Source organism: Carassius carassius, chromosome 32 (genome assembly GCF_963082965.1).
Source record: "Carassius carassius chromosome 32, fCarCar2.1, whole genome shotgun sequence".
Classification (NCBI taxonomy): domain Eukaryota; kingdom Metazoa; phylum Chordata; class Actinopteri; order Cypriniformes; family Cyprinidae; genus Carassius; species Carassius carassius.
This window is the reverse complement of record NC_081786.1, coordinates 9,606,778-9,617,553: the sequence shown is the minus strand read 5'-3', so window position 1 is coordinate 9,617,553 and position 10,776 is coordinate 9,606,778. Positions and strand designations below refer to the sequence as shown.

The window sequence follows — 10,776 nt, the reverse complement described above, 5'->3', positions numbered from 1 at the left end:
CTATCTATCTATCTATCTATCTATCTATCTATCTATCTATCTATCTATCTATCTATCTATCTATCTATCTATCTATCTATCTATCTATCTATCTATCTATCTATCTATCTATCTATCTATCTATCTATCTATCTATCTATCTATCTATCTATCTATCTATCTATCTATCTATCTATCTATCTATCTATCTATCTATCTATCTATCTATCTATCTATCTATCTATCTATCTATCTATCTATCTATCTATCTATCTATCTATCTATCTATCTATCTATCTATCTATCTATCTATCTATCTATCTATCTATCTATCTATCTATCTATCTATCTATCTATCTATCTATCTATCTATCTATCTATCTATCTATCTATCTATCTATCTATCTATCTATCTATCTATCTATCTATCTATCTATCTATCTATCTATCTATCTATCTATCTATCTATCTATCTATCTATCTATCTATCTATCTATCTATCTATCTATCTATCTATCTATCTATCTATCTATCTATCTATCTATCTATCTATCTATCTATCTATCTATCTATCTATCTATCTATCTATCTATCTATCTATCTATCTATCTATCTATCTATCTATCTATCTATCTATCTATCTATCTATCTATCTATCTATCTATCTATCTATCTATCTATCTATCTATCTATCTATCTATCTATCTATCTATCTATCCTTCCCTCCGTCCCTCCGTCCGTCCATCCATCTGTCTCTCTTTGTTTGTGTAATTAAACATGGTGCTATTCTTATTCCTATTAAATCACTTCATTTTCAAATCTAGACTTATAATAAATATACAAGTGCTGTTTTGAATCTTCATCACAATAGCTTGATGGTTTTTGTCTGTTTATGTCCATGCATTAATTTACGGCATATGCAAGTTAAACAAATAATAATTAATCATCAAGTGGTCAATCATTACATTTTTATAAATGCTTAATATAAAAACCTTTAAAACATGAATCTATAATTACATTTTTCTTAGCAGCAATAATGGCTGTTGATTAGCATTACAGTTATAGTTTTATTTCACAACGAACATAAATAAAAGTTATTGGCAATTACACTTTTGTGAATTTCTACTTTGGTATGTAGATTTTCAGTTTAAGGTTTTGCAAGAAATATATTTACCAAAAATCAAATCCACAATGTAGTTTTCAGATTCTTATTCTGGATTGATTTAACATATACAAGTTAAAGAACTATTTGTGAACAGTCTTTTAACAGTATGAAGTTAGCAGGATATTATCAAACGAAAATCAGAATTAGTCTCATAGTAGCTTTATTTCCCATCATGCACATCTAGCAATTTGTCCATAGAGATTTATAGGCAATAGAGACTTATTATCTGGGATTATATTATTGTTGTGCCATTCATTTATGCAGTTACTGTGCTTCTGGGTTTTCTCTGCAGTTTTGGTGAGACATTTAGTATATCAAACAGTCAGTCAGTCCCTCTTCATTGCTGTGCTCAAACAAGCATCCTTTTAAACAGACTTGCAGGAATTCCTTTTCAAACAGGATGATAACCTGTGAAAGAGCCTCTTCAGAATCACTCAGTACTGACATCCTATTTGTTGAAGAGGTGGTTTCCAGTTAACATGCTGCGGTATATTTTGATGACGTCTCTGATTGGGCTGCGACACATGGGGCAAGATGGGTTTGACATCTCCATTAGCTTCCCACCACAGACAGAGCACAAGCACATATGTCCGCATGTGTACAGCACTGAGTCCACTGGCCTCTCGCAGCAGATCAAACACTCCTCACCAGTAATCGCATAGCATGATGGGGTACTGGGAGATTCCGAGGACAGTGAACTGAATGTTGTCCCTGATGACCACAGCAATCACAAAGAAAACAGCAATGAGAAATATATTTTTTGGTTAAGGAATTTGGTGAATCAACAAAGTAATAGAAAATGAAAAAATAAAGGACAGGAACGCACCTACAGAACTGCTGAGACTCTGTGGGCGGGACTCAAAGCTGTCTGTAAAACCCCTGATGGATGTACTGTGAATCTGATTGGCTGAAAGGTGACTGGCATCACTAAAGATGGACCTCTGTATTTCTGAACAGGATGGAGAGTAACCACAGGAAGTGCCTTGAAAAAACAAAACAAAAATTTAATAAAAAATCTGTTAACACTACACAACTAATAATAAATAAACAAATAATAAAAATGATATAACATTATTACAAGTCACTAATAAAAAGTGTGATATGGAAAAAAAAACAGTTGTAAACATCTTCACATCATGTATGTAAAATTGGATATAAGAAAAAATAAAACAATCTAAACACCTTCACTTTATACCAGACATAATTAAAGATGCATTAACTCTGCACAACTAATATTAAATAAAAATGTAAATCATACGGTTTATTATGTAATAAACATGACTGTTAAATTAAAAAATTATCAAATCATTATTATATTATATTAGAAATTAATCAACTCATTAAATCAATCAAATCAATTAAAGTTACTTATGTAAAATTGGCTATAGGAAAAACTAAAACTAAATATAAGACTAAACACCTTCACATTATGCCAGAGCAATAATTAAAAGTGCATTAATTCTGCATTAACTATTCAGTAATTAAAGTATGTCAAACATACCTTTTATTATTAGTATTGAATTCTAATCAATAATTAATTAAAGTCACTTATGAAAAGTTAGATGAACAATCATAAACATCTTCACTTTAAGCCAGAGCAATAATTTGTATAACTGTATATTTTACCCAGGATGCTGATTTGCTTGATGTGTGGCTGTAAATGGAAGATCATCCACAGAGGAGTGGAGTTATCCACACACATCTCTCTGCATGCTCTCCCTCCATTATGACTCACAAGCACCTCCCCTTCTGCAGTTGTTCGGAAACCGATGATATCCCTGCCCATAAGCAGTGAAGTCAGGCAGTCAGGCAGCTAAAAGCCCAGAATTCTTTGCGGTCCAGCAGGTCATCTGGACTGACCGGCAGGTGCTTTGGGTTAATATGGGCTGGGTTACAGGAAGTGAATCCATAAGACAAAAATCCATTCAGAGCAGACGATCTCAACGAGACCTTCAAGAACACACACTCTCCACAGCGCAGCGGGCGGTGTGTGAATGCCAGAGCACAATCCTCACGTCTGTTAAAATAACGCACCGCTATGTGTTCAGTCAGCAGACGCAGACCGTTGCCATGCACACAGTGGAAATGCAAGTCATCACTGAGCTGATGTGACAGCACTGAGTTGAGGGCGTTTGGAGAGCTTGAGAAGGATGGCAGATCTTCCTGGAGGTCAAGCTCAGAGCAGTTGCTTGACAGATGCCACTCATCCATGCCTTCATGAGTCACAGCAGGACAGAGATATTCAGCTGGCACCATCTTACTGTCTGGAAAACACACATATGCACTGCATTGAAAATCAGTGATTGAACTTACAATTTTCTGCCGGGCAGGTAGTAATTATTTAAGAGAGGAAGACAACTGCCTAGCAACCAACCAAAAAACACCAACAACCACATCAAAATTGTTTGAGCATTATTATTAATTTTATTTTTACATTTACACTACTGTTCAAAAGTTTGCTGTCAGTAAGTACATACAATTCATCAAAAGTTAAAGACATCCATTGTTATAACATTTCTGTTTAAATTAAATGCTGTTCTTTTAAACCATGGACCATGCAAAAAAAAATTAAAACAATTAGCAACTGCATAGCAACACCTTCTGTTGCTCATATAGCCTACAATCAGCAGCATCAGTATAATTGTACTAAGTGGTTATTCATTTTGACATAAGTCAGTAAAAACGTTGCCACTGGCCATCCACAGTGGACAGCCGCTGATGAGAACACCAGAGCTTCAGTGATGGAAATTACTGGTCTGCTATAACTTTCACTGCAGCCGCATCAGCAGAAAATTCTCAGACGTGGTAGATGTTCATCTCTCGGCCGTTTTTAGTTTTCGGTCTTGACGTCACTGTCATCCACTGCCTTTAGCTGATGCTAACTACTCTGAACAGGAATTTTTGAGACATGGAAGCTTTGGTGAAACTTGGGACATGAAACGAAAGATCAGAAGGAATGAAACACGTGCATTGGTCCAATATTTTAAGTTACTTCTGTGTCATACTGATTTTTAAAGTATAAAAATACTTTATCCATACAAAGCATTAATTAATTTTTTATAAAAAGCAACGCAGGTAGGTAATACGTGATGACCTACAGTACAAGGGACCTTCCATCCAGCACTGAACCACTATGACTAAATGCCAGATGTGGTGTGATCTACATTAGTGAGAACAGGAGGAGATTTTAGTCACTGCATCTGCCCATCAGACCATAAACACATTTTGGAAGCAGAGGTAATGTGAGAGAGCACAGCATGTGCGGATTGCTGGCGACATGATTAGTGTTCATCTATAAACCAACTATGCACGTGCATTTAGACAGAAGCAAAGTGCAACTGAAAATAGGCTTGAATACACATAGTGGATGTTGCTAGATAGAAAAGAAGCAAAACATGACAGGGTGTGTATTTGCATAGTATGTTTGAGATCAGGTTATATAATGAAGGTTAAATTAGTCTAGATGTCCTAAGGGTTAACTGATGTTACCCCAACACTGACCCCTGATATCAATACACATACATGCTGTGTGCCTTTGAACACAGCCCGCTCTCACTCCTAAGACATACTGCTATCTGACACTGGAAACACTGACTATTTTTACTCAAACGTAAGAGAGAGAGAGAGACAGAGAAAGAAGATCTTTTTAAAATAGAATATAGTAATGCATTCACTAAAATGTACTAAAACTGTACAGAAAAAAAACACATGAAAACAAATTAGCTTTCTATTACTGTAGCTTGTAAGTGAGCAATTAACTAAAAGTAGCAATGCTAAACTGGGTTAATTTTTTTTTGTATGACAGTAGCTCAAGTCTTTTCAAAACAATGTAGCTTCTTCAGTAGCGAGCTACTCTTTCCAACAAACAGCAGTGTAATGTTATAAAATGCTTTTTAGTGCATACACAGGCGTATACAGTAGCTGAGACAACTGAGGTCCTAAACAAACATGTTTGTCTAAACATCAGTATTGGGAAGTTTGAGTCATTTTAGTAAATCTGTTTGAATCATTTAAATGCACTGGTTTAATAAAACCATTCACTGATTTATCTCAGTACTGATACATCTGCTACTACACTATTGTTCATAAGTGTGGGGTCAGTTTTTTATATATATATATATATATATATATATTATAAGTGAGTATTTTTATTTAGCAAAGACCATTAAATTGATCAGAACTGACAGTAAAGGCATTTAAAATATTAAAAAAATATTTTTATTTCCAATTTAAGCTTTATCATAGTTTTCAATAGTTCAATAGTTTTCACAAAAATATTAAGCAATGTTTTCAATGTTAAAAGTAACTGAAATGCTTGTTGAGCATCAAATCAAAACAGAATTATTTCTAATAGTGCAAACAAACAAACAAATAAATTTCTGTTAAAAATAAATTAAATCAAAATGGTACCAAAAGTACAGCTTTTAATGGTACATTAACTTGACAAGATAAGTTTCCTAAATACTGTCAACCTTTGACCATAATATGGCTGCCAAACAATTTTTTGGTGAAAAATGCTAAATAATAATATCAAATCTATTCTTAACTTAACAATAAACAATGGTTAAGGCATGCTTAACTGGTTTAATTAAACCTGGCCTTGATCCTACAAAATATCACTACAACTAAATTATGAATGGAATAATAATAATTTTCCATTCAACTGGGTTTATTGATTTTGTTAAGCACAAATGTTTTTTTCACTTTGCCAGCTTTCTGGAATTCCCCAGCATATGTTTTTAAGTTTAAAAGTGAAAGTGTTGCTAGGCAACTGCTCCCAATCTCTCCCATCTTTTTCCATTGGGCAGTTTTGTAATTAGGATAAGAGGGTATAAATCTAGAATTCTATTTTTAAATGTTGTGTATTTAAATTGTTTAAACGTGCTCAGCACACAGTAAAAACACACTGGCCTCTGTGAACTTTACAAGTCATCAAGCGATCAGCACGTGCTCAGTGAGGCGCAGCTCAGATACTGGCCCACATTACACGCGGACCGGAGCTCAGCAATTCCACTCGGAGCAAACTCTGAATGGCATGTCATCTGATCTGGGTAGAGAGTTACTTCAAGAGACGTCCGGCAAAACCAGCTTCAGGCAGTTTGATGACTGCTTGGTTTAGAATGTAAAGGGACATTATAAATTTGTAAAATCTGATATTTCATGTGAACTTACCAAGAAGCTGTACTCCACGTGTCAGACCATAAATGTCAATGATCGCCCAAACCGGCTCTCCGGGTGGTACACCGCCGAAGAAGAAGATCGGAGGGCCACTGTTTACCCGGTAAAACACTCGTCCTGTGTTATCCAACCAGAAGGACAGAATGGTTCCTTCTTCACACTGTTCCTCAGGAAGCGCTCGGGCCCAAAATCCCCTTTCGCTAACTAAATCTGGGCAGGCAAACCGTGGCAGCCATGCTGAACTTAAATCAGAAGGATCCACCGAACTGAAACCCACTCGGAGGGCGCCACTCCAACATCCCTGTTTCTTAGTGATCTAAAAGAAGTGACCAAAAGTGAGAGGAACCGAGAGAGTTAGCTAAAATTACATATATTTGTAGAATAAATGATAAAATTATTGTGTGACAAGTGTGATACGATAAATTGAGACCAGCAGACGCATTTATCAGACACAGATTCTTGTTTTTTCATTCCCAAACAACCTCATTCACCAGAACTAGATAACAGAACAACCTCACATGTTAGCATTTCTAGCATTCTCTTTCTGTTTTTCCCTTCCTCTGGAAAGTTTGAGATGGAGTGATATGAAAGAAGGATATGTTAGGGCTACTTTGGGACCACACAAAGTGGCATGTGGAAATGGGTAAGTGTTGGGTTACCATACCTTGAGCCGGACCTGTTCATGGATTCTGACTGGCCGGTTGGTGAAGGTGATGGCATTGCAGAAGCTAGCAATTCGGCGCACGCTGCGCTGCGTCTTGTCCATCACGATTTGAGAGCCTTTCGTGTTGGCATGGAAACAGAGCGGCGGTGGGGCTGGCAACTGTTGGCACATGCTCACCTTTAAGGGGTCGCAGCGAAGGGTTCCTCCATCTGAGAGATGGACAAAAAAAGGAGTTCTATATATATTCAACAGGCACTCACAACAGTGTACATTCTGACTAGCACTGTTAATCTCTCTAAGTGCTTTGTGCTGTTTTTACGGAACAGAGAGAGGACAGCCGCTACCATCTCTGAATGAAAACCTTTATCAAGAAAAGAGAGACAACAAAAGGGACACAGATAGAAAGAGAGAGAGAGAGACAGAATGCAGGTTTCTGCTTTTCAGGCTGCCAAAAATGAGGTTATGTCTCCAAACACTCACACAATGGAAAGTCAACATCTCTACTCAACATCAGACTACTTCATTTGTTGATCGTGTGTTTTTATGCCAAACTTCGATTTACTGAACACTTGTTTTATTTACATAGTTTACCAGGGTAAAGTTATCTAGCTGGCTAACCAATGTTTTGTCACAGTTTGAGAATGCTTTGCAATAGAATTTATATATACCGTATATATATATATATATATATATATATATATATATATATATATATATATAAATTATTGCTGCAAGCTACATTTTAATGAAAAATTTTTTTTTATTAAACATAAGAATAGACTTCCTTTATATATAACAAAAGTATATTAAAATAATATGCTAAAATATTTTTTCTCATTGCTAAAGTTTTTTTTTTTTTTTTGTGGTGGAGCTAGGTATAAACCTGAATTATTGGACTAATCAGAACAAAAACAAAAAAAAGCAATCAAATAAAAAAGAAATGATCAAATAAATGACTATTTTAAACTACAGAAATAATGTACTGTTGTATAAAACTGCAATATGCTCAATTTCTGGAATTATTTAGTATATATAGTACACAATTGTGATACAATGAATGATACAATAAATGATTGAAAATATAACTAACCATTAAAGAGTAGCAAATCTGATGTGCACTGATTCTCACAGCTCGAAACTGGCTTATGATCAAACACTCGCTCCTCAACTCCCTTTCATATTTCCCAAACATCTCCGGAGCATTAAGTCAAGGACACGGTCTTATTTCAGAGACATTTCTCTCTTTAATTAACCACTGTTGACATTTCACTGGGTGTGAGTCAACAATTGAATCTTTAGCTTTTAGTTCATCTTTAGTTCATCTTTAGCGAGGGACTGATTCGGCATACTTCACCCACTTTATCTGCACAATCTCTGTGTGGGCAAATGAGGACATGCAGTTGCAGGTGTGAGTGTATTTGTGTACGTGTTTATATGGGAATCATGAGACACTGTGTATAAACACGCATACAGCCAAGTGGGACAAAAATAGAAATAATATTCCAGCCACAAACCCCTGACGTCTATGTCATGACAAACACATGAAAAACAATACATGTGTTTATGTTTTCATAGTGTTGATTTTCACTAAATTCTGTTTGACTGATCGATTATATGTTCAATCCTATGTACCTAAACCTAATCCTCAAAGAAAACTTTTTGCATTTCATTTTATTGTTAAGAGATTATTTTGTGGGGGCAGTTGCTGGTCTTGACAAAAACAAACAGTCTAATCACTAATCACATATTTCAAAATATCTTGTTTTTCATTTTATTTAAAGAGATGTTAGATATATTCTCTTGATACTAATGTCATGTTCCATTAAATGTGTAGACTCTCTCTCTCAGTGCTGTAGGCAATAGCAGGCCTAAGTGTCAGGTTGACTCAGTGTCAGCTTCGTTTACTGAGTGGGTATAAACCTGAAATGCTCTATTATGCCTACTTTCCTTGTTCACAGAAAGAAACAGCAAAACCTAGATAACTGGCATATCTAAAGCTATGTTCATATTCATGTGATGTGGGGATTTACTATTACAGGGACAAAAATTGCCCCTTTGAGGACACACTCAAAAATCACTCAAAATGCTAAATAATTAATGCTAAGTAGGCTAATGCTAAATAAAGAAAACATGTTTTTAAATTTTTATTAATTTAATAATTATAAAACATTTAAACATTATCTTTTTCGTTATAATTAGCTTTACATAAAAACAAAGGATCTCTGAAAGACAAACTTGATCAGTGTTGATCAACAGTACAAACAGTTGTCACAGACAAAGCAAGCTATCTGAAATGCAATTGTGTTAGAGAAACAGAAGAGAAAATCTTTTTTTCTTTCTTTTTTTATGATAGGACTCTGAGCAACAAGTAGGCTATAGTTACAACGTCTTTACAAGAATGAGAAAACAAATTTATTTCAGATAATTTAAGGAAAATGCTGACAAAATAATCATTAGAATAATTCAGATAAATTATATTAATATATTAGGTCTGCGAAATTATTATGAAAAGACGCAATTTTACTGTCACTCACCTAAAGAGGTACGGGTTACCTGGCTACCCATTTCAGCACAGTGATGTTCACACAATAAAATCCTGCAAAAATCTCTTGATTCTGGTCTTCAGCAGCTTTGCATTCCAAATAAAGTAACTCTCAGTATGTGGCTGATACTCCTCTGGTGTGTGTCTACTGTAACGTTACAGCACACACGCAAACTCGATCCAATTCAGCGAGGATTCACAATAGCATAGGAGGCGGGGCTTGGGAGGTCTACTCTTTCACGTATTGGCTCTTGATTAGAATTAGCTTACGCGAATGGACTGGACGCTTTAGGAAAGGCACTAAGCATCTTCTGAATGACCTGATTAATATATGTGACCCTGCCTGGAAGACAAAACTAGTCTTAAGTGTCAATTTTTCGAAATTGATATTTATTCATCTGAAAGCTGAATAAATAATAATACTAATAAAAAATAAAGTTTTGATATATTTACGGTAGGAAATTTACAAAAAATCTTCATGGGCATGATCTTTACTTCATATCCTAATGATTTTTGGCATGAAAGAAAAATCTATAATTTTGACCCACACAGTGTATTTTGGGCTATTGATACAAATATAGCTACCCCAGCGAATTATGACTGGTTTTGTGGTCCAGGGTCATCTATATAGCAGAGACTGTATTCAATTTCGCAATTCAGAGGGATCTGTACATTAATCTGCGCTGCCAAAATGACATTAAAATTACTCGCACTTATAGGATCCTTAACTATCCCCGTTGTTTTAGCAGATTGTAAATACGAGGTAAGTGGAGACGACCCCTTTGACATATATTTTCATATCGTAAAATGTTTTTTGCTAACCTATATCATGCTAGACCACAAATTTCCAGCATCACAAAATAAAGCACAACTTTTTAAAATAACAGTATCCTATTGCGTTAAATAGTAATCATGGTGCGGTCAAGCTGACATACTGTGTTTTGATCAAATCAGCTTCACTTCAAATGATTATCTTATTGATAATCACTGAATTCAGTAAACACAGCTGTGAGTGGGTGTTTGTGTATATATAACTTAGGGCTACACAAAATACCTGCAGACACTTTGTGTTTACATAAAGCATATGAAAGGTTAAAATGAACAGAAGACATTAATCATCAGCTTTCCTAAGCTAATCATGACTGAATGAACAAAGTACATAAACCTACTGAACTCTGTTTTGGCAGCGGAGGACCCCTTTTATTGACTGCATACTGGCCTATAAAGTTATCACAAAAAAAAAAAATC

The 10,776-nt window shown here is 35.2% G+C and overlaps 2 protein-coding genes across 3 annotated transcripts in view; one reads left to right on the top strand and one right to left on the bottom strand.

Annotated features, from left to right (window-relative positions):
• Positions 1–10,776, top strand: part of slc16a9a (solute carrier family 16 member 9a) — a 164,587-nt gene that overhangs the window by 72,465 nt on the left and 81,346 nt on the right. The gene's annotated exons all lie outside the window — the stretch shown is intronic.
• On the bottom strand, positions 1,425–9,771 carry neurl1ab (neuralized E3 ubiquitin protein ligase 1Ab). Its single transcript, XM_059520152.1, is given in 7 exon segments — positions 1,425–1,855; positions 1,971–2,126; positions 2,771–2,954; positions 2,957–3,408; positions 6,317–6,638; positions 6,987–7,195; positions 9,521–9,771. Coding segments are annotated over 7 exon segments (1,617 nt in total). The 5' UTR covers positions 9,552–9,771; the 3' UTR covers positions 1,425–1,592.